This window comes from Aythya ferina (assembly GCF_964211825.1).
Source record: "Aythya ferina genome assembly, chromosome: 8".
Classification (NCBI taxonomy): domain Eukaryota; kingdom Metazoa; phylum Chordata; class Aves; order Anseriformes; family Anatidae; genus Aythya; species Aythya ferina.
Genome location: NC_140304.1, coordinates 10,580,781 through 10,603,362, shown reverse-complemented (window position 1 = coordinate 10,603,362; position 22,582 = coordinate 10,580,781). Strand labels below are relative to the sequence as shown.

At 56.9% G+C, this 22,582-nt stretch overlaps 3 protein-coding genes across 12 annotated transcripts in view; 1 reads left to right on the top strand and 2 right to left on the bottom strand.

Moving 5' to 3' along the window:
• Nucleotides 1–22,582, bottom strand: part of NOTCH2 (notch receptor 2) — a 259,660-nt gene that overhangs the window by 82,799 nt on the left and 154,279 nt on the right. Inside the window, exon 2 of the mRNA XM_084527072.1 lies at nucleotides 1,863–1,977. Coding sequence (XP_084383198.1) covers nucleotides 1,863–1,944 — 82 coding nt within the window. The 5' untranslated portion in view covers nucleotides 1,945–1,977. The remainder of the gene's footprint in view (nucleotides 1–1,862; nucleotides 1,978–22,582) is intronic.
• Nucleotides 7,436–14,558, bottom strand: SEC22B (SEC22 homolog B, vesicle trafficking protein). The gene is made up of 5 exons (XM_084527109.1): nucleotides 14,355–14,558; nucleotides 14,077–14,186; nucleotides 10,659–10,819; nucleotides 9,737–9,883; nucleotides 7,436–9,398 (listed from the first exon to the last, which is right to left on the bottom strand). The coding sequence occupies exons 1-5, from the start codon at nucleotides 14,427–14,429 to the stop codon at nucleotides 9,244–9,246; spliced, it is 648 nt and encodes a 215-aa protein (XP_084383235.1). The 5' UTR covers nucleotides 14,430–14,558; the 3' UTR covers nucleotides 7,436–9,243.
• PACS2 (phosphofurin acidic cluster sorting protein 2) overlaps nucleotides 14,828–22,582 on the top strand; it is a gene marked incomplete at its 5' end in the record, with an annotated part of 69,212 nt that continues 61,457 nt past the window's right edge. For 7 of the 10 annotated variants that reach the window (XM_084527080.1, XM_084527082.1, XM_084527079.1 and 4 more), the window contains one exon: nucleotides 14,831–14,955. In XM_084527080.1, coding sequence (XP_084383206.1) covers nucleotides 14,900–14,955 — 56 coding nt within the window. Of the gene's footprint in view, nucleotides 14,956–22,582 lie in introns of all 10 variants that reach the window. The other 3 variants (XM_084527076.1, XM_084527075.1, XM_084527073.1) reach the window with 1 other exon arrangement.

Genomic DNA, 22,582 nt, shown 5'->3' with positions numbered 1-22,582 from the left:
AGAGCACAAATACAACGTCGTTTCCTTTAAGTTTGAAGTTGCAGATCCCGACCCTTTGGTTTTCCTGTTATCTGAGATTCCCAAGCCCAGAAGAAACAAGCTGTCAGCGTCCTGCTGCTCTGCCTCATCTACTCCCAGTTCCCGAAAGGACGCAGGTCCAAATCCCACCCGCCCAGACCATTACGACAACATTTCGATGGCCACATCCAGCCCAAAGGCTCCGATGCCTTTCACAACCCAGGCACGGTTTGCGAAAATGGGAGAGGCCGAGCAGGACGGGATCACGTTGAAGGGAAATAGCAGCTTATGGTAACAGCAGCGAGACACCTAAAATAATAGGAATCACTGTGGGAGGCAACGAAGGAGGCAAAACAACACCAATCCACCTATTTGGAGAGATCTGAGTGCCAAAGGCAGCCAGAGGCACGAGCCCTCTTTTCCCAAGGATTCAGGTCTTGAGAACATCAGCAAGAGCACCTCCACGTAATGCCGCGCTGACTAAGTAGTGCCCTGCAGGAAGCGATGCGAGCGAGCCAGATGCTAATCACGCTCCCTTCTGAGAGTCTAAATCAGCATCTTTGATCAGAACCCATTTGATACAGGAACACCTTCAAAAGATCAAGTAAAACTTGCTGCTCAGCGAGCCCCTATGGCACCGAGCAGGCCAGCGCTGTCAGCGTTATCTAGGGAGTCCTGCAAGGATCCCAAAGCGTGCTCCACGTGGAGGCGCTGCCTGTGGGGTGCTCTCAACCTCAAGGTCCACAGCAGTTTATTAGAAACGAGGGCTGATGCCCAACTACTATTGGGTGAAATTGGGCTTGGCGTAACTCAGTTCTTTCACTCCGCCAGCGACAAGGTTAAGAGTGAAGGTGGGTAATTAGGGTGGGCTTCGCTGGGATTCCTGTTCCACTCCTTCCATCCGATCCACCGGGGAACAAATCACTGCCATTAACAGTAATTAGCAGGAAAGTGTCCTCACCAAAAGCGCAGGTGTTCCCGCCCCACCCCGGCTTACTGCAGCTCCGACTGCAGGCTCGGACACCCCCAGGAGAAGCTCGACTGGAAAAGCAAGTTGCCGCAGCGCTGGGCTCGCACCCACGGCGCTGAGCACATCCAGGAGCCTCCTCGGTGTTGACCAAGAGGGCTGACATCAGATACCTGCCGCTCCTTGTGCGAGAAGCATCGGGAGAGTCGGGCGGGCACCTGCGGACGCCTTTGGGTGACTTCACCTTTCATTCATTCAGGCCACGGCTCCGCTCCCAGCGTTCGGGCCAGAAGCTGGGGAGCAGCAGGGGTGGCTCCAGCGTGGGTTTGCCACCTCTGACGACCACCGCTCCTCCAGCAAAGGGAGAAAACCCCACCACGGTGCCACGAAGCCCCTCAGCAGGGGCAGAGCTTGGGCGGGCACCGTGCAGCACGAGGAGCTGGGATCCGCCAGCACCGAGGCACGGCTCAAATAAGAGCTAAATCTGGGATTTTGCCTTGCCCCAAAATCCAGCGATTCGCCCTCCTGCCGGCCTGCAAAGCCCATCTGCACGCCAGGCACAGCGCACGGCGGGCACAGCCTGAGCCCTCCGCTCCTTTTTGGGGCAAACCCGGGCAAATCGCGTGCAGGAAATTGCTTTTTTTGTTGTTGTTGGTGGTGGTGGTGGTGTTTTTTAAAGATTTCGGCTGGGTTTTCCGCGCAGCCCTCACACCCACCCAGCACAGCACCGCGCCGCCACCACCGCCGGCCCCGAGGAGCCCTGGGGACACCGTGGGGACACCGAGGGGACACCGGGGGGACCCCACCCGGGGCTCCCCGCCCCCCGCCGCTCCTCCCCCGCCCCCGGGACCCCTTCTCCCGTTCCCTCGGGACTCACCGGCCGCCGGCTCGGCGCGGCTGAGCACGGCCAGCACCGTGCCGAGGAGGGCGGCGAGCGCCGGCCCCGCTCCGGGGGCCATGGCCACGGCCGGACCCGCACGGCTCGGCTCGGCACGGCGCGGAAGGATCCCGCCGCCACCGCCGCCGCAGCACCCGCCCGACCCCGCCGATGGCGCGCGGCGGAGGGAGACGGCCGCGCCGCGCCGCCCCCGCTTCCTTTAGCCACGCCCCCCGCCTCGCAAGCCACGCCCCTCTCCCCCGCCTGGCCACGCCCTCTCGCCGCCAGGGGGCGCGCGCCCGTTGGGTGGGTGGGTGGGGGGGGGGGTGAGGGCACAAAATGGCGGCGGGGTGGGGATGGGCAAGGGGGGGGTGAGGGAGGGCTGTGGGGGTAAGGACAGGGACAGCGACATGGATAGGGACAGAGACACGTATAGGGACAGGGATAGGGACACAACACAGGGACACAACACAGGGACAGTGACAGGGATGGAGGACCAGGTCCGCCCGCTGAGGCGCTGCCTCTGTGGGGTGGCCCCAAAATGTCCTGAAGACTCTCTGACAAATTCACTGTAAGCGCTGCAGCAGCAGGCACGCGCCCTCACAAAACGTGCACGAAGCACCACACGCCCTCGGGATGTCACCCTGTGGGCAGCACCCAGGGGACAGCGCTGTCCCCATCGCCTCGTGGTCCCCTTGAGGTGGCTCCAGTGCCTCAGTCGGGGCTGGTGGCCCACCCGAAATGCCCCCGAGCAGAGGCAGCCCGGCGTTTTTGTGCCCTTCCCGCGCAGGGTGGAGGCAGCTGCTGGGTAGGGGCCAGCGAGAACCGAAAATGGCTTTCACTGCCAGAGGCTGGCTCTGGGCTGAGTGGGAGTTCCCACAGCTTAAGAGCAGGTGTATGGGCTCATGGTGGTATTTCAGCCCCACGGCCTCAGTGAAAAATAAATGCTTCTCGACAGGGCGCCAGGACGCAGGAGGAGACACAAATTCCCCCGCAGGAGGCTTGGGGAAGGTAGCAGGGTTGTGAAGCACGTGCTGGTGCTGTAGGGAGTGCCTGGGTTCAACCCCAACGTCCCTTCCAGCCCCGAACCATCATTTAAAGCGTTAAAAATCCTTCTGCTGCGATTCCAGCTCCTCGCGGACTGAGAGCTCTTTGTGTTATGTGCTGACATGGCATGCTGGCCTGCGTCTCCTGCGAAGGGAGGATTGTGCCGAGCTCAGGGGAGAGAGGGGGGCAATGAATAAAGCCCAGTGTTTTCCCCCTTTAATTCACTGGGGCTCCACGGCTCCTCCCAGGCACAGAGCCGGATTGTTACCAGTGCCCAGTGATTTTTTTTTTTTGGGCAGCCTGGATGAAACCTCTCCCACTGCCTCACGCAGCAGCGCCCTGCAGCTGTGAGCGCTGCCTGTGGCGCTGCTCCGGGCACATCTGGTCCCCTGAGCACCCCACATGGCGGGGTGAAGGCCGGGCCTGGGGCTCGGCTGCGTCTGCAGGGTGTGGGGTGGGAGACGGCGTCCCAAAATAGAGGCCTGGTGTTTGAGATGAAACTAGGGAGTACAAACTTACTTGCTGCATGTAAATATGGATGGCAGCAAGTAGCACTTGAGAGAAAATGGTCACTAAACCCAGTCGGGAGGAGAGGAAAGCAAGGCAGGAATGTAAGCAGAACAGGGAGGGCTTGGATTCGCTCTCCCTAACGTAGCTAATTCGGGAGGAATTCTGGTATTTCACCAAAGGCTGCAATTTCCAGCTCCCCCCAGCACGGAGCATTACTCATTATCCCAGACCTTGAAACGGGCAGCGCTCCCTCAGCTGCATTTGGCTTGGCCTGGTGGCGAGCTGCTTCTCCGAGCTGGGCCAGCATCTGCAACCACGCCAGCACAGCCAGGCGGGCAGACAGCTCCACCTGAAACATGTGGCCATGGAGGGAAGCCACACAGGTCAGGGAAAGCTTCGTGTCGCTCCTGCCTGCCCCAGGACCTGGCTGGTTTCTCCCACTTCTCCCAGGAGCCCCAGCCAAGTCCTGGAGGAGGACGCAGAGGCCGAGCAGAGGGCACGCAGGCAGGTGCCCAAGGCAAAGCTCCTCAAGCAGTTCCTTGTCGCAGAGGGCTGTGGGTCTGCCTCATTAGGCACCGAGCTGTTTGCACAGGAGTTAAAAATATGCTTCAGCATTGCCTCACCTTACACACCCCGTTACAGCCCCATTAAGAACACCGTATGCAAATAAAGATTCATCACGCAGGGAAACCCACCAGCAGAAGTAGCCCGCGCTCCGCCTGCAGGCTGCAGACACCCAGCCTTACTGGTGTGCCATTTGGCTCCCAGTTTCCCACCTGGAGAACACCAGTAACACCTCACTGGGTGCTGGGGACGGGAGGAGGAGGGCAGGGTCCCCGCGGGTGGCGGGCAGCTCGGAAAGCTGTGGCGAGGCAAGTGGTGCCAGCTGAGGGATTAGCAGAGCTGAACAGAGGCAGATCCGCAGTGTCTCTATTTAAACGGTGGTGGCAATTAGGGAAATCCTGCCACTTTGGCTGACAAAGGCAGGGAGATCAAGCCGGCAGTGAGCCCCAGCCCCTGCCTTTGCAGCTGGGTGTGTTGCAAGGCTCGCTCCAAAATGATTTCTGCTGCCATCCTGGGGCGAGGGTGCTGGGCCACCAGGGGGGCTGTGGGGCAGGTCCCAGCTCAGCGTGATCCCCAGACCTCTCCCCAAAACAGGGAGAATGTGTCCCACCCCAGCCCGGGCTTGCTGGCTTGGGGGCAAGGACTTCTGCTGGGGACATGGTGCTGGGGACATGGTGCAGCCTCCAGGGAGCTGCTGGCAGAGGAGAACCCACAGCCCAGGGTCCCTGCACCCGCTGCAAGGCACCTCCTGCCCCACGAAACCAGCTGGCTCATAACTCTGAAACTGGGGGCACGCTGCCATGTGGAAACATGTGCCAGCACCGTCATGCTCACCTTAGCTCTCCCCGCAGTGTGCAATATCTGTTTGAGCCCGAGGTGCTTTTTGGTTGCCCAGTGAGAGGCGCTTTGCTTTTCCTCTGGTCTGTACCTTGTAGGGATAGCTGGTTTCACCAGCTTTGCAGGAACTCATTGTCTCCTTCAAAATAAATTGTGTTTTCTTGCACTAACCTTTCTGGGACATTGTTGGTGGTTCAGGCATTCAAACCTCAGCTCAGCACACACCCAGATGCCTGCCTGTATAAAAGTTCCCTTATTTTTACCTGCCCCTCTTTTGGGGGTCTTGAGTTATGCAGCCAAGCTTCCCCTTTTGCAAACAGATCTGGAACCCCGTGAAAACGAAGGCTGGGTCCTTGCTCAATTACAAGACGTCAGCAACCAAGAGGGTGAAGAAAACCAGGAGGGAGAGCGCCTCCGACACAATCCTGGGGGCTGGCATCCTAGTCACACCGCAAATAGCTCGTCCTGCGGCTCGTCTGTTAACCGTTAAACCTCACATGACTTGGCTTTGGCGCTGATTACCTTACCTGCTAGGATTTTTTTTTTTTAAAAAGAGGGGAGGAAAGGCATTCATTCCTGCGCGCAGCGGGCGGAGGGAGCCCCGCGCCCCGCAGGAATGCACCGCGCGCCCCGAGCTGTTTGTGCGCCGCCCTTCAGTTAATCGCGTGGGGAATTTCGGCCGTCTGGCTCCCGGGCAGCGGCACTCACCCGCTCCAGGAGCCCCAGGAATATTTATAACCAGCGTGCCGGCGGGATCCTGTCCCAGAGGGGCTCTGCTTGCGCTGCTTTTACCAAAGTTGGTGACGTACGGGGTGGCCGCTAAACCCCTGGGACCTTCTCAGCCCCCGCGCATGTGATGGAGCAAGAATTCACTTATTTGTGGTTACCAGGAGCAGCTGGAGCAGCACCCAGAGCAGACAGCCCCTTCCCAAACAGCCCCTAAGGCAGCAGAAGGCGTGAGGACAGGACACCAGTGGGGGTTTGTCCCTCGGCTCTGGGAGCCGCACGCTCCCCAAGCTCCCTTGGGCTCCACTGCCCATGCACAGGTCCCACAGCAGAGGTCACCGAGCGAGCACATTTAGTTCTGCTCTTTTATGCAAATCCTGTGTCTACTTCCATTTTCGGGGGCCGGGGTGGTAGGTGGCAGGGAGGGCACGCTTACAGCTCCGGGCCGTGCCGGGGAGTCCCAATCCCTGCGAGCACGGGTGGTGTGCCAGGGGCTGCAGCGTGCCGGGGCAGCAGGCAGCCCCTGGGGAGGGCTTTGGTGGGAGGCAGAGCTAACAGCATCTCGACGTGGGGAAGGGGAAAAAAAAAAAAAAAGAAATGACACAGGAAATGGGTTTATCATCTCTGAGCAGAGCGCCAGGGCTCAGCCGCAAGGGGTTTTTACGAGCCATGATTCAAAATCACGCTGGGCTTCTCCCGGCAGCCAGCACGGCAGAGAAACCCCCGTGGCGTGGGTCCCGGTGCCCTCCTCGGAACCACGGAGCTCACCAGGACCCCCCCCGACCTAACTGATCTAATTAATATGATCTAATTTATCCCCTCCAGTGAGTTTACTTGCTCAGGCATGGCCACAGTCAGCTGGGGGCAGCCGCTGTGGGGCTCGGTGCTGCGTGCACGGCAAACCCCAGGGTACCCCACATCCCACAGGGGACCCCATGCCCCACAGGAGACCCCAACTGTGCTTGAACTAGGGAAAAATTGGGGACAGGCTGGGGAGGGGTGGGCATCCCCCGAGCCCACCAGCCCCGCTCTGCAGGGTATCCTCTACCAGCCCCACAGAGACAGAGCCCAGGGTGCCAAACAGACCCCCAAGGAAGGGAGGACAAGGACCCGGCCCTGCAAGGGCTGAACCCAAGCCCTGGGTGCCACCGGGACATTTGGTCACGGCAGAGCAGCTGCCAGAAACCATCTGAGGCCAAACACCCCCATGACCCCAGAAAGAGGCCAAATGTGTGTTGTTTTTTCTCAGAACCTGTCTGAAAAAGGGGGTTGCAAGTGCGAGGAGTGGGTTGAAGGCAGGGGAAGCAGCTGGTGCCCAAATAAACACAGAAACCAAAACCCTGCAGCGCCCAAACCGCTGCTGTCTGGGAGCAGCGATGGTGAAGATGCTCCACAGCCTGTGCCAGACACAGCTGGCTCGGATGTGACACCCGCAGGGGCACAGGAGAAGGCAGGGGACAGGATTTGCAGGGCTGATGGGTGCAAACTGCTGTCCCCACACCAGTTCCAGTCCTTCCGTGCCACACACCACAGCCTTTGCACTTCTGGAAGTAGTGAGCAAACCCCAAAACAGATTTTTTTTTGAGAAATAATTCGGGCCAGTAATGCTGGGGGCTCCCGGGGAGGCCAGGGCAATGCAACAAGTTAGAGCACCCTCAGGAAGAGCCCTGTCAGAGCTGGAGGGGCCCTGCACCGTGCGCCAGCTCCGTGCAGGCACTGCCATCTGCAGGCTGCAGCTCCCGCCCTGCGCTGGCACCCACAGCTCAGGCTGCAGGGCACAGCGCCAGGGAGCTGCGGGTTAACTACGGGGTCATTTTCACCCCCTTGTGCCCCCGGGAGGAAAAAGAGCATTCTCAGGGATGATAAAAACACGAGACACGCTGCCGAGGGACTTTTCAGAAGCGTTTATTTCGCAGCTGACAGTGGGGCTGCAGCGGGCAGCTGCTCGGGGAGCCGCTGGTCGCTGCAGGAGCATCACCCCCTGGTCACAACAATCGGGGTACGGTCGGTGTCTGCCCACCTCCATCACACAGCCACAGCGCTGGGACAGCCACCCAGAAGGGACACCCCGTGTCAGGATTAAAAACGGTAATCGTAAAGCAATCTACAACATAAGACTTGGCATCATGCAGCAAACAGATGATTTCAGCCTACGTGGCAGGTCAGAGTGGCTAGGGGGATTGATGGATGAGTGCTAACTGCGTCCCTGCCAGCCCCACAGTGCTCCCAGGCAGGACAACAGCCCCCTGATCCCTACCTGGGGCAGGAAACGCTTCCAGGTCACGTTTACACGCCCAGAACTACACCACAATGTGCTTTTAAAAGGTGCTGGGGAACCCTGAAACTTTATTGTGACAGTGCCTGCTTCCTACCACGTTAGAGAGACACTCGAGTGCAGAGAAGAGGGGAAAGACCTGTGGGGTTTTGCTGTTTTTTAGTTGAAAGGAAAAAAAAAAGGCTGAGAGATAAAATCGTACTCCTAGCACAGCCAGACCAACAATAAAAAATAATCACATTACACTGGAACTAGAGAGATTGGCCCATGAGAAAGAAGTGATACACTATTGCTCCATAACGTGTTTTAATTCACCTATAGTTTCAACTTCCCAAGTGAGGTAGGGAGAGGGTGACCAGAGGAAAAAAAGGTGGCATTTCCAAAGGATTCCACTGTTTTACAGTTATCCTCTCGAATCCTTCATGTAAAGTTCAAGCCTTCTTTAAGGAAACACTGCCTTTTCTTCACAACATTCAGAGTTTTGCTTTTTTGGCTGCTTTGGGTGGAAGAGGGAGAAAGAAAACGAGCATTCCAGAGCCGAAATGCTGGCAGTTTGACACGTTTTGGAAGGAAAGTGTAGCAAAGAGGAAGGAAACAATGCAGTGAATCTGCAGATAGAAGGGAAAAAACAAACAGACAATGCTGACATCGCTTGCACTGTGCCCGCTTCAACAGCACTTGAGCTACACACCCTGTTTTTAATCACATGGAAACATACCGTCATACACAGCTGCCAGGAGAGGGAAAGTGGACACAAAACCTGCAGTCTAATTTTGTAGGAATCGGTAATATTTCACTGCCTCTCCTAGTGCTAGACAGAATGTATTTAAGGCATTATTTACCACCCAATTGTTCCTAAAGCAATTGAAAGTACGTCAGAGACAGAAAACTCAACAACAGCTAGCTTGACAGAGGTGAAAGCTACTGTAATATGTACAGAGCAGTATTTGCCTTCAAACGGGGGAGTCGTCTTAAAAAAAGAAAGAAAACCACCCCAAAAAAAACACACAGACCCAGATTCTAAAAAAACAACCATTGCCAACACAAGGAATGTTCATTAGAGTCCAGTTCCCACTAGAGCTACTCAAGAGGAGGACGCCGAAGGTTGATTATGCTAAACTGCACCGACTGACTGCCCCCAGAGCTCGCCCCGCAGAGGGGTGCAGAGCCTCGGGAGGTCAGCGGCGACAGCACCCTAGTGCAAATTGCCTCGGAGGAAAAGCCTGCAGACAACAAGCCTTTACACCTACGGTTCGGATTCGCTAACAAGTGTGGTACTCAGGTGCCACCTAACATTTTCAGGCCACTCGCATCAAGGTGACGGTCCTGCGTGGATTCTAATGCACATCCCCCGTGACCGGTGTCCCGCACACACACACATCTGCCAGGCTACCGGCTTTCCCTCTTGGTGCCGACAGGAAGTCACAGCCACCAGAACCTGACGTAGACGATCAGCATGATGAAAAACACAGCCACGGCCGCGAGCTTGGCGTAGGTGGAACGCATGTTCAGGTACTTGGCGTCCTGGCGGTACTTCTTGGACAAGCTGGACAGGTTGTTGGCCTTGGAATCGAGAGCTGTCGGAGGGAAAGGGCAGAGAAAGGGCAGATTAACCCAACCAGGTGATCCCCAAACGTTGGGTTAACTGAGTAAGGGTCTCTGGAGCAGCTGAGACACCACACGGCAGCACGCCTTGTGCCTGTCTGCAGTGCTCTGGTGCTTGTCCTGTTGGGATGAGAGCCACCTGAGGCAGGGACACACTATTCTCACCCAGAAGCAGCACCATACCCAAACGGAGAACCCAAAGCCCGTTGCTCTCCCCAGGAATTAGGAAACCTTTCCCTCTGGTATGCTCTCCCCACCCAGCTGATGGAGGGGACGAGGAACCACACACCGAAGAGCAGCCGGACGGTACCTGACAGTGCCTCTCCTCGCTGTAAGACTTCCTCAATGTTGGCCACCATAATCCTCTGCACGTCCTGCAGCTCTGTGTTGATGGAGCCCAGGTTCCTCCTCGCCCGGCTGTCGATGTAGAGCTTCTTGGTTTTCTGGATGTAAGTGTCTGGAACGAGAGAGGGCCGTCAGAGGGAAGCTCCGATCTCCCCAAAAGCACCTGATTGCCCTGCAAGACGAGCTGGGCTGCCCCTTCTTTAGCCTACATCTTCAGCTGAAGGACCCACCACCACTTCCAGTCAATGGTCTGATGGAACAGGGGTGTTCTGTGAAACCCCCCAGGGTTTCTGGAGAATTGTGTTCCCAGAAACACACCCTCAAATGCAGACAAAAAAGGGCATGGGGGTGGAACCATTCAACTTCAGGTTAATGCACCTCTCACTGTAAATGGAAGGAACACCAGCAGGAAAACAAGACCTCAATGCAGCCATTGGGAGTTCTCCCTCCCTTCCCAGCACACTGATGGATACTGGTTTTCCTCGCACTCTCATCCCACTCCCTCTCACCCAGGGCGCCGTATCAGAAAGCCTTACTGCACCTCAGTAGCTCCACACCACCTCCTGGAGATGCAACGTGGAGAAAACACGGAACGGAGAGCAGCCCAGCTGCCAAGGGAGTGGGAGCAGTGCTCAGACAGCCAACAGATTGCTTGCAAACATGCGCTGGAGACGAGCCAAAAGCCTTAGAGAAATCTGAAGCAAAGGGCATTTACCATTTTCCTGCTATTTCTCTGTTCACAAGCATTCCTCACGCAAAACACCCGCTTCTTTAGCGCTAAAAAGAGGCCAAACTGCCAATTCCACCGGCCAAGCTGGTGAGCATCCTGCAGCTGCTGCCTCCTGAAAAAAAAGTTTCCTAACTAGCCCCCTGGAGAGAGAACTCACCAAATTCAATGAAGGAGTAGGGCCTGGAGACCGTCGGCACCTTCTTGCCGTGCTGCTCATCGAACTCCGAATGCAAATCTTCCAGGTAGGCAAAGGCCAGCTTCTTCGGGAACGCCGACTCGCACAGGACCAGGTAACAAACCCCTTTCTCGATGATGTAGCTAGGAGAAGAGCAGACAGAATTAAGCAAGTGGTTTTGGGTCCATCCTCTCCGGCATCACTCTTCATACCCTGCACCTGGACACATCAGCTTCTGTCCTTCACCTTCAAAAGTTGGCCTGGGAGTATCACCAAAACAAAACACCCGTAACAAGAGTAATAACTTCAGAACAAAAAGGGAGGATGCTGCTGCAGCTGGAAGAAGGGAAGCACAAGAGAGTTTGCCAGCAGAGCAGAGGGGAAGGTGGCCAAGCAGAGCTCTAAAACATCACCACACAGCCAAGTTCCTGAGGCCCACGAACAAAAAGCCCTGCCACGAGGCTGAGGCACACACAGGAACTCGGTCTCAACCCTCTGACAGGGCGCCCAGCTCCCACCTGCCCTTTTGGGGCTCTGGGTGCCTCCTTTCTGCCTGGCACTCACCTGTCAGTGGGGCATTGCCATCCACGTGCACCTCAAAGGCAGCTGAATAAAACATTGGGGCTAGAGGGGCCCTGCTGGCTTCCCCAGCACACACGCTCAGCACAGGGAACAGGGAGGGGTGTTTCCTTCTGAGTCAGCTAAAAACCCTACTGAAGTAAGGGATTGGATGGCATCAGCCCCAAGATCCCTGATGTTCTTTGGGTTTCACTGCAATTGCCTGCTGCTGGGTGATCCTTCCTCCACTTCCCTCCTCAGCTGGCCAATACAAGAAGAGGCAGCAACATTTCTACCAAAGCCAAGGCAGTGGAGCTGGCAGACAGCCCTGGATACGCTCTGAAAATTTTATTTTTTTCAAGATGAAATTTAAACATTACTTGTACGTTACCTTCCTCTCACTTTCTGTACAAGGCCATTACGTAGCGGTCTCGTTAGCGCAGAGCTTAATGGCATATTAGAGAATTAACCTACTCGTGAGGGCACTGTCATTAAATAAGTAGCTTAAAAACTGTATTAATAGTTGCATCAAGCTTATAGAACAACTTGGTCCCCGCTGTGCTTCCAGACACTCCAAACCCTTCAAATGCACCTCACTCAACTTGCTTCTGGCTCCGAGTACCCAGTATCCCCCGTTGCTTTTCCCCGAGGTGATACCTTGGATCTGAAGTCCATCCCTCAGCACCAGGGTAAGCCAGCACACCTCATTCTGCCCCGGAGGCAGAGTTTTGCCAGGCTCAGCCCCCGAGCAGAGCAGCGCTCCCGCACAGCCATCTCTCTGAATTTTACACCTTCTGAGCTTTAGCCAGCGCCTAAGCACGCAGTCTGCTCGGCTGGGGCCAATGTTTGCAGTCAGCCAGTTCTAACCTCTGTACCCGAGCACAGCCAGCAGGTTCCTCTCCTCGTTTTGGATGATTTTGAGAGAGCAGCTTTATCCTTCGACCTGCTATCAGTGGCAATGACCAAGGGTTGCTTTCGACATGACAGGTAGGAGCCTTAGGCCATTAATGAGGCAAAGGTCACCTCGCAACCCGCAGCACAGCAGCTACGTTGGTGTTCCTGCACATGGTGTTCCTCCAGGAGCTGTGGCTGGGAGGGTGACACAGCTTTGGGAGCTGAAGCCTGCGCCTTATATTTACAGCCATCACTTCAGCAGTCGTTCTGTGAGCTTTACACTTCACCACGACCAATCTCTCCTCCGAGGTGACAAAGCTAAAAACGTCCACTGCCACCTCAGCAAGCTCGGCCACGCTCCTCTCGCACCACAAACGGCTCAGCCCTGGCCTGTGCTGCCCTCAGCAGTCGGAGCTCTGACCTGGCAGAACACAAGACGCGCTGTGCTCACTCACAGCACAGCCCTCAGCATTATTTCAGCATCTCCAACTCCCCTGTTTCCTCCCCTTCCTGCACCACTACCACAGGAGATGTTCTGATCTGATTGCGTTCTTCTCTGCACTGCCTTAACGGCCCAGCTGAAAAGAAGCAGCACTTCTTTTGTGCCACAGGAACTCTTAGAAACTTTTTAATTCTATCAAGTGTTAATTTCTAGGAGGAAGACACAGAGCAGCGCTCCCCAGTTAACCCCGAGAACAGCACCCAAACCCTACAGCAGATAAGAGCAGGCAGACAACCCCAATCAGTGCCACCCTCTCCAATCAGACCACGACAGCTCCCTGTCTGAGCCAAGCAGAGCCAAGGGAAAAGCCAAACCAAACAATCTTGCAGCAGTCGTTGTACGTTAGCCAACCACAAGAAAAGTTGCCCTGGGGACCACGTGGCTTCTGCTGAAGACAGCTCTCCCCAAAATCTCCTCTTCTTGTCTCCTCACGTTGCCGAATCCCTGAACACTTCAGAAAAGGGTCGGGCAGGAGAGGCACTGAAGGGCCCTCAGTACATGAGGGCAGAACTAAAGCCAGATGTCGTGGATTCGGAGGCCATCTACCCAGCCACCAGGGTCTGGGGACAGAGAACAACCCCACTGCCATGCAGCAATGCTTGGCACAGCTCTGCCTTGGCCACCCCACACAGCACCCAGCCTCACTGAGGCTTCCTTCTCTAACAGACGGATTCCTGCTGGTAGCATAACTCTGAGACTTGACGAGACCTTGGGTTTGAATCAATTCTCCCACAATTATTCTGCTAATTACAGGTCACATAAAGAAGCATTTCCTCTTCTCAAAGATGAGCCTGCTCTGCTGCCTTTCACGGGCTGTCAATTCTTCCTCCTACTTTCCTTCCCTGTCCCATTGCTATTCGTTGGGGACCAAGGGTGCCTGACCCACATTCTCTGCAGGCTTTCCTTACTTTATATTTGAGTTACTTCATTGATGTGCTACTGCAGAAAGCCTAGAGCTTTTAAGCTGAGAGTTTTCCAATAGTTAAGGAGATTAATTACATGCAACACATTTGACAAACGTAGCAGGTGTGAAAAACACGTTTGGCAAATATAATGAAGAAATAAATCAGGGATGCCCTGTGTGCCTTGGCCCAGGAAGGGGATGCATTACGAGGTATGCTCTTATGGAGAGCAGAGTCCTGTGCAGAAGGGGTTCACGGTGATAATGCCAACCTGCTTTTACCAAAGACTTACTGAAAGAGAAGGGGAAAGTGTGGAGCATCTTTTTAAGAAGAGAAGACAGAAGGTAGAAAGAAAACAATGAAGATAGGAAGGGTGAAAGGTAGAGAGGACCCAATGAAGGCAGACAGGACCCAAGCTAACAGAGAATGCTTAAAGGGAGGAGAACCCATGCTGCGTTCAGCAAAGGCAGAGCTACAAAATGGGCTGAGAGCCACAGACGGAGAAGCGGCAGCGGGCTGCCCCCTCGGCACCCCCGGTACTCACTGGAAAGCCATGGCTCCCGCCTCCAGCGTGCACCTGGTGGGCGACTGCTCGTTCAGCCTGCGGAACAGCTGCTTCGCCTGGCTCTGGTACTGCTGCAGGTCGCGGCCGGACTGCGGAGGGAAGGAGGGAGGAAAGGAGGCACAGGCTGAGGGCCGCGGCTGAGGGGCGCCCCCCGGCCCGGCCTACCCCCGGCCTACCCCCCCTGCACGGGCAGCACACCCCGCCCGCCCGCCCGGCCCCGGGACCCCAGCGGGCCCTGCCCGTTGTCTGAGCCCCACCTGCTCGTCCTCCTGCATGGAGGCGGCCAGCGGCAGCCCGTCGGCCACGCGGGCGATCATGGTGAGCAGCACCATCGCGGCGGGGCGGGGCAGCGCCGCGCAGCGCCCGGGCACTACCTCCTCCTCCTCCGGTGCCGCCGCCGGCACTGAGCTGGCCGGAAGGTGCCGCGGCGACTTCCGCTGGCGGAGAGAGAGGCGACTTCCGGTTTGGGCGCAGCCGGGGCGGTGGCGGCGGCGGGCGGGCGTGGCCTCGGTGTGGTGGGCGTGGCCTGTGAGATATGGGCGTGGCCTCACCGTATGGGCGTGGTCGCAGCGAGTGGGCGTGGTCTCACCGAACACAGGCGTGGCGTTAGGCGCAGCGAGGCCCCGCCCACCAGCAGCGAGACCACGCCCACTCCCCCAGAGGCCACGCCCCTCCCACGTGACGCCGGGGGCGGGGCGGGGCGGGCGGCGCGGTGCCGGTGCTCGCGGCCATGGCGGCGGCGGCGGAGCGGGGCCGCCTCAGCCTGCCGGGGGGCGCGGGGGCGCTGGGCCGCCCGGTGCCCATGAACCTGTTCGCCACCTGGGAGATCGACGGCTCCAGCCCCAGCTGCGTCCCCAGGTAACGGCACCGGGGGAGCCCAGCCCCGCCCCGCCGCCACCGCCCCTCCCAGCCCCCGTTCTGGGGTCCCGGGGGCCGTGGCGGTGCCCGGTCCCCTCCCTTCCCCCTTCCCCATCCCCTTTCCCTTCCCCTTTTCCCTTTCCCTTTCCCTCTCCCTTCCCTTCGTTTCCCCTCCCTTCCCCTCCCGGTGCCCGTTACCGGTGCCGTTCCCGTGCCGTCCCCGTTCCGTTCCCGTTGCTTTTGCCCTATTTCCCCGTTTTTCACCCCATTTTCCCGCTGGGTTAACCCCCCCCCAGCAGCCCGGGAGCTCTCCACCCGCCCCATCCCGCTATGTCCTGCGCCACCCGCAGCCTGCAGCCCTGCCCTGACCGGAGGGGGGGTTTTGGGTAAAAAACCCTAAATTTGGGGGGAAAAAACCCTAAATCCTGCATTTTGGGGTGAGCGAGCCCTGCGGCGGGTCTGAAAAACCTTGGGGTTTGCAGCCAGCCCCTACAGCTGCAGGTCCTGCAGGGGGGATTTGGGGTCTGTGCCCCTATAGGAGAGGGTGGGAGCAGCTGGGGAGCTTTTGGGGTTTTTTTTTGGGGTGCCAGGCTCCAGCACGAGTCCGTGTTGTGGTGTGCAGAGGGCACGGACCCCTTGTTGTAAGGCTGCTTTGAAACCCTTCTCGCCCATGGGGCAGCAAGGTAGCGGGGTTTCCACCCCCCCAACCTCATAACAGCGGTCCCTGATATAAAATAACCCCCCCGCGACGAGCGCCCGTCACCGTCAAGGACTTTGGGTCCCGCATCTCCATTTCTGCTGATACCTGCAGATCTCAAAGCGAGCTCCCGACCCGGCGTGCTCGCTCTGCAGCTCGGGGGATGACCCCGAAACGCGGCGTGAGGACGGGGGCTGCTCCGTGTGGCAGCGGGTCCCATTGCCGGTCCCAGTGCCCATCCCTCCACGCGGGCCGTGCTGCGGGGCTGCGATGTCCCCAAAGTGCCCAGAGGGTTTGGCTGCCCCGAGCTGAAGGCAGAAGCAGCCAGGGCTGCGGCTCCTGCCCGCACTGTGAGAGCTGTGCCGTGTCCGAATGCTGTCGCAGGAGCCGGGTGCGAGGCCTGGCCCCGAAATTCTGCCGTTTGCAGCTGTTTCACGCCGCCTCCTGCGGTGCCACGCTAGGTGCAGGCGGTGCATTTCGGTGCAGGCTTCCCAAAACGTCGCCGTGAGAGAGGCTTTCGGGCTGCGCTCCCCGAGTTGTGCTGCCACCTCTGCGTTTCGAGTTCCCAGTGTAATCATTTCTCTGCTACACAAAGCTGTTTTAACGTTTTTTTGGGTTAAAGTGAGAGGGATGGGGATGAAAACCGTCCTGCAGGGGAAACAACGTTCGGAATTGGTGTTTGTGCAGACATCTGGGATGTGAAAAGAGGATGTGGAGGCCAGCGGGCCTCGGCGTGTCAGCCTGGCTCTCGTGTGGGATTTCACCGGTTGCGAGCTCCCCCCAGGTTCCTGCTGTTTCCTTCCCCCTTCCTTAATTTTTTTGGATTAAGGACAAAAAAAAAAGGACCTTCCCAGGTCCTTTTCCAGGAAAGCACCGCTCCTCGGCGCCTGATTCACCAAAATCTGCTCGGTTTGGGGAGGTTTGGTGAAAACTGGAAGGCTGCCTCGGTGCCTCTGCAGAGTTTGTGTCTGAGCGTAAGGAAGCCGCAGCGGTGTGCTGGTCTCCCTTGCTCTTCTGCCGCTCGCAGAAATGAGTCCTGACATCTTTCTTCAGCACGTATAGCTCCTGGGGTTCCTGACGGGGCTGCCTCGGAAATGCGAGCACTTTCCTTTAGTCATCCCCGAAACGTGACTCAGGCTGCCCTGCTCGCTGGGTGTAACTGCTCGGGGCCGGGAGGGAGCGGTGCCTTCCTTTTATTCCCTTCTCTTACCTTCCTCTCCCTTTTCTTACCTCTGTGCTTGAGCTGTTTTCCTTCCTGGAGGGTTACCTTACAGAAAGTTCTCCCTGTACCTACAAAAATGAAGAGTGATGCTCAGCTGAGAGAATCTAACCCTTCCGCTCAGTTTCCTTACATTGAAAATTATGAATTATTGTTTTGTTTTTTTTTTTTTTTCTTCTTTTTTGTCCCAAAGTGCTCTTGCTGAAGCTGTGGGTGAGGATGGCAGGACCACGGTTACCGTCCCGTCTTGAGGGAGCCTCAGGAGGAGGAAGCAGCACGCAGAGGCTGTTCAGAGGAAGAAAATAGGCTTGGGAAGAAAGATTTTTTTATTTTTTGGCAGCAGGGTCTGCTGGAACAGGGGGTGGGGAGGGTCAGTGCTCCCATTCAGGACAGGGTTTGCTTTAGGTTACTGCCTTAATTCCCAAATAACTAAGAAAGCTCACGTTAAGGGTTGGACTTGGACTGTGGAGCGGAGTGAACTGCAGGCAGGGTGAGTGCGACCTGATGCCTTGTGCAAATACAAGGAGAGGAAAGAAAAATTGGAAATTTTGGAAAAAAAACACGCTGGAGATCACTGCTTGGGCGCTGCCTGAGTGTTTCATTGCCACCTTGCCCCCGTAGCTTGCCTGTGGGGTGAGGAAACGTGAGCAGAGCCCACGTGCAGCCGTCCCCCGGGCTGGATGTTGCTGCTCGGTGCTGCGGGATGGCCTCGCGGCACGTGGGCTCCGTGCTGGCCCTGCTGCCGACGGCCCTGGGGCAACAGAAAATGATTGAGGCTGTGGGTTTGCAGCAGCTGAGCAGATCCATGGGTTTGCTCACGGCTCTGCCCCTCTCGCTGTGCCTCCTCCAGCTCCTTCACCCCTGGGTGCCGCCGCGGGCGATCGCGGTGCCGTGGTGGGAGCTGCTGGCACCCTCCTCGGGAGCTCCTTGTGGGTTTTGGTGCATTTGGAAGCAGGAGGACGTCTAATTACTCAGATGACTAGGTACGTCTTGCAAGCGCTTATTTGGAGGCTTTGTTTTGATTTTGCTTGAATAGTGTGTTACCACTGAAGGAAACTGAATACAAATGAGCGCGCCAGATAGGCTTCAACACAGATTGCTGGCTAAGGCGATGCGAAACATCTGAGATGCGCGAGGAGAAGCAGCCAGAAATGAGCAGTGGAAGCGAAATGCTTGGGGTAAGGCACGGCCCCTCTCCTCTTGGAGCCCCTAGGTCCTGTTTTAGGAGGAAAAGAAGCCTCCGTGGAAAAGAAGCAGCCCAAAATCACGCTCCTTTGGGAGGTACCAAGTGATCCCCGCGTGCTCCCGACCTCAATCCTATCACGGCAGTTGTTGGCTTCGTGTGTTGAGCGGAGAAAAAAACACATTTAGGGGCTGAATGGTTTGTCAAAGTTCCCATCAGACCTATTCTGAGTCTTCTTTTAGCTGAGCTAAGGTTGAGCTCGTGCATGAAGAGCGGGTCTGGGAAAGTTTGAAAGCTGCAGGCGAAAGGTCTCTGGGTGGGATTTTTCGGGGAGCAGAAGGCAGGGGTGCTCTGGAAGGGGGCTTTCAGCTGGGAGGTGCCCAAGGAACCTTCCTCTTGGGCTCCCTGGTGGCTGTCCCCATTCTCTGGCAGCCCTGGGGTCAAATCCCTGGTCAGGTCCCTGGCAGGAGGGGACCGTGCTGCTGCTGCTGCTCCTCTCACCAGCCCCGAGCCCACAGATGATTTCCGTGGCGAGCTCGCGTCCGCATCAAATTAGCAGCGAAGTGATTTGCATGAGAGATTAATCAACCGGCAACAAAACATCCCGCTTCTCTGCCAGAAAAAAAGAAAAGGACAGCAAGAAGGGGGCCGTGGCAGGAGGCCGCTGTGCTCCTCGCAGCCCTCGGCCTCTCGGCGTGCCGGCCTCGCGCAGGAAGCCGGGCTGCTCGCCGCCTCCGTTTGCGTCACGGCTTGGCAGCTCTTCCCAATTCTTTCGGGCCAAACTTTGCCACCGCTCTGGTGACCTTCTAGGGAGGGTATTTCCTATGGAATTGGTGGCCGGCTGCCAGCGGGCTCCGTGTTGCCAGGCCCTCCGTTAGCCCTTCCCTTTCCATTGCCTGGCTGGAGAGGGGGAGAGGGAGCCCTCCAGGAGCTCCGTTTCCACAGGAAAGCAGGAGGAAGATGGGCTCTGCCGCCTCTCCCAGAGGCAGGTCTCGCCCAGAGGGCTCCCGACGTGCGGGTGATAAGAGGCTTTACACGCCTAATTGAACGTGGGAGCGGGAAGCTCCTCTCCTGGCGAGGTTTAATGGGATTAGAGCCCTGCGCGGCGAGGCGGAGGCTGGCAGGGCGCGCGGCCAGCTTCACGAGGAGACGGTGGGTCCTTTCACTGCCCGTTTGTTTAAAACGATGAAGCGGGCACGCAGGAGCCCTGAAGGAGGGATTCTCCAAAAATCGGGCTGGTTGGAGCTGTATAATTTTCAAAGAGTGTGTTAAAAGTAAAAATCAGCTGGTGTCTGGCGAGGTTTGCTGGGCTCGGGGCGGTGTGGTGGCTGTAAAATCTGACTCCCCTCCGTGGCTGGTTCGCTTTTTGGGCACTCAGGTGCTCTGGAGCTTGTAGAAGGTAAGCAAAATGGAGTAGGGGGTGAGGAAGTACTGATGCTTAACCAAAACCTGTAGGTCTTTCTGGGCAGCTGCTTCTGTCCCAAAAAGGAGCAGCCCTGGTGAGCCAGGACGGAGTTTTTAAGCTCGTGTTGCTGCCGAGAGGTGAGGGTTTGAGGGTGCGAGGCTGTGCAGGAGGGGGATCAAGTGCGTGCCTGTGCGCAGGGTGAGGGCAGGCATGTGCTCGCTGCTCAGCAAGAGGCTTTCCTCTGCTGTTGAAATTCCTCCGGAGAAAGATTCTGTCTCTTTCCATCGGATCCCTTTGCTCTGTTAGGCTTGACAGTTCAGAAGTGTTTCCCTCCTCTTTTTATTTCTCGACAAAACTGCTGCAGCACGAGGGCTTGGAGGTGCCCCTGCCTGGAAATCTCTCATGCAGGAGAGAGATTGCTACAGGGATCCTCAGCTCTGCAGGGAAACACTCCGAGGGCTGCAAGAGGAGATAGGGGAAAATCCCAGGGCTCATTCTGTGGTCCTGGCCTGTGCTTTAGGGGTGCTGCACGGGAAAGTGCAGGGCTCGCTCTCGTTCATGGCCACAGCTCGCACACACGCCGTCTGATGTGTGTTTCCCAGCAGGCTGGCGGCCAGATCTAGATATAGAGCAGAGAATAAGCCCTGTCAAGAGATTCTTAGGAAGCCTTATCTATATATAGCCGATAGCAGCCCGTATCCCCTTTCTGCTGAGCGCACAGCCCGGGGAGTGCGCTGGCACCGGGCACACCCCAGCTCCGGAGCCCCAGCAGAGGCTCAGGGCTGCTCCATCCCATCCGTGAGCAATCCCAAACTGCACACCCCGATTCTGTGACCGTGCTGTCGTGACAGGCTGGTGACATGCAGCTTCAAGTCAGAGGGAACAAGGGTTGGGGCACGTCAGCAGCGCGGAGCTGGCGGTGTCCGTGCCTTTGGGAGCACGTCGGCCCCGCTGGGTGCTCGTTAACGCGGTGAGGTGGTGGCTTGGCAGTGCCTCGCCGCAGAGCAGCTCTCGTGGGATCGTGCGCCAGGGCGATTCCCTCGCCGTGCAGCTGCTTGCCAGGCGGTGCCACGAGAGGAGCGTGCGCGGGCACACGGCTGCTGCTGGAAAGAAAAACACGCGGCGCTCAGCCCATCTGCTGCATCCCAGCACAGCAAAAAAAAAAACAAAAAACACACAAAAACACCACAAAAACAGCCTAGCAGGTGGCGTGGGTGAGAAGCAGGAACACCCAGCTAGGTGCACGGGGCTGCCCCTGCACGCAGCGGTGTGGTCCCGGTAGCTGTGGTTGCGTGGCTGGGATCTCTGAGGCTATTTCCAGGCAGTTTTCCCCTCCCTGCAGCACGCGGCTGTTCCAGCCAGAGCACCACCAGGTTTTGTAGCTGGCCTGGCAGCGTCCGAGGGTCAGCTGAGGAGGAGCTCGGCCGTGTTTCTGCTGCAGAGAGCTTGCTGCCCATTGAGCGTTTTCGCAGCGCGTCCTGCAACCAGCGGAGTGAGCCTGCGGGGAGGTCTGTCCCAGCTCGAAATGTCAGCGTGTGAATAGCTCATGCGGTCCTGCTGGACCAGCTGGAAGGGATGCGATCTCTCTGGATGCGTTTGGGTATAGGATTATGGGTTTAGGTCCTCCTTTTTAAAAGCAGAGCTGTGTTTTCCACGCTGGAGAGGCTGGTTCCTTTCTCCTGGCTTGCTTGCTGGTCCTTAACCTTGTTGCGGCAGGAACCTCGTCGAGACGCTCTCTGTCTTTCCTAAGCCCATCAAAGTCCTAGGGCTGTTGGAGGACGTCTCCTCGCACACGTTTTTACAAATATAGCAGGATCGTTTGAGGTCAGTTAGTCTTGAGTTTCCTCGGGGAGAGCGCGCTCCAGCTGCGGGCTGCGCCAGAGCTCGATCTGCGCGTCTCTGGAGGGGCTGCTCTGAAAAAGGGTGCCGGTGGCATGGGCTCCAATCTCCTGACAGGCTTTCCAGCTCACCAGATACGCGTGCAGAGCCTTTCCCACCTCGTCACGTCTGTCCTGATTTCACTGCAGCCTCCACCGGCTCAGCTTGGTGGTTTGTAACGGGGACGGGGACCTCGGGGTTCCCAGCAGAGCAATGCTGGGGTTTGTTTCCAGGCCGTGGGGACCCAGCAGCAGGGCTCCTTCCCCTTCCCTATTTCATCTACACGGTGAGTGGCAGAAATAAAGCAGCTTCTGCTTGTCACAGCAAAGCCCCAGCAGCTCTGTCCCTGCAGAGCCCTCTCTCAGACGCTCGTAGGGCTGGGTGTCCTGCCCTAAAAGTGCTTTGTTCAGTGCTGAAGCTCTCCTCGGCCTCACTGATCTAATTCAGGAGTAAAATGGACTTGAACGTTTCAATTCTGCTTGCCTTGCTGACATCTTGGGGCTCACAGAAGGGAGATTAAATTACAGCTATTGAGTTCTTTCTGCAGAAAATAATAATAAGACAAGATTAATTGCACTTAAGTTTTTACCCAGTAAATGTATAACCGAGTTGATAAGCCTGATTTTTGGGCTCCTGGGGGAGGTTGGGGTCCTGGCAGAGCTTCTAAATCAGGCTTGTTTTTTTCATGAGTGTGCCATGTGGTGTTGGGAGAGATGGTCAAACCCATGTGCACTTAATTTCTTTACGCTATAAACAGCCCAGAAATGTTTGCTGTTTATGTCCAAAATAGCCAGCCGGTGAGTGTAAGCGTTTCCACGTTTCTGCGAGGAACGAGGGTAATTTTATAATGAGCAGAGATTCATATGGCTTAACTTCTCTCCCATCTGGCATTAGTTAAGTTGATGTTTTCATCTGCGTGACCTCTCGGGGTGGGGAGAAGTGATGGGAATAGAAAATGTGGCTGAAAAAGCCCTTACTAGGTCATCTGCCGTGGCTGCGTCTAAAGGCTGGAGCGGCCCCGCTCAACTGCATCTGCTGGCTGCTGGGGGAAGCCATGCTCCCTGGTACTGCTGAGGTTTTGTAGGGTTTTTTGTTGTCCCAGGAGCTGCCCGTCCTGTACGTGGTCCTTTCCCGGTGTGTGAATCTCTGTTCAGCCTAAATAGATGAACTACAGCAGGAAGAGCTTCCTTCTTCAAAGAAAGCTGGTGTTGGAGCATCATTTGCCACCAGCTTCTGCATCTATCC

Coding starts and splice junctions, on each gene's coding strand:
- SEC22B (XM_084527109.1), bottom strand. CDS start 14,429: ATGGTGCTGCTCACCATGATCGCCCGCGTGGCCGACGGGCTGCCGCTG. Junction 14,187..14,354: donor CCATGCAGGAGGACGAGCAG/GTGGGGCTCAGA, acceptor TTCCCTCCGCAG/TCCGGCCGCGACCTGCAGCA. Junction 10,820..14,076: donor GCGGGAGCCATGGCTTTCCA/GTGAGTACCGGG, acceptor CTCTTCTCCTAG/CTACATCATCGAGAAAGGGG.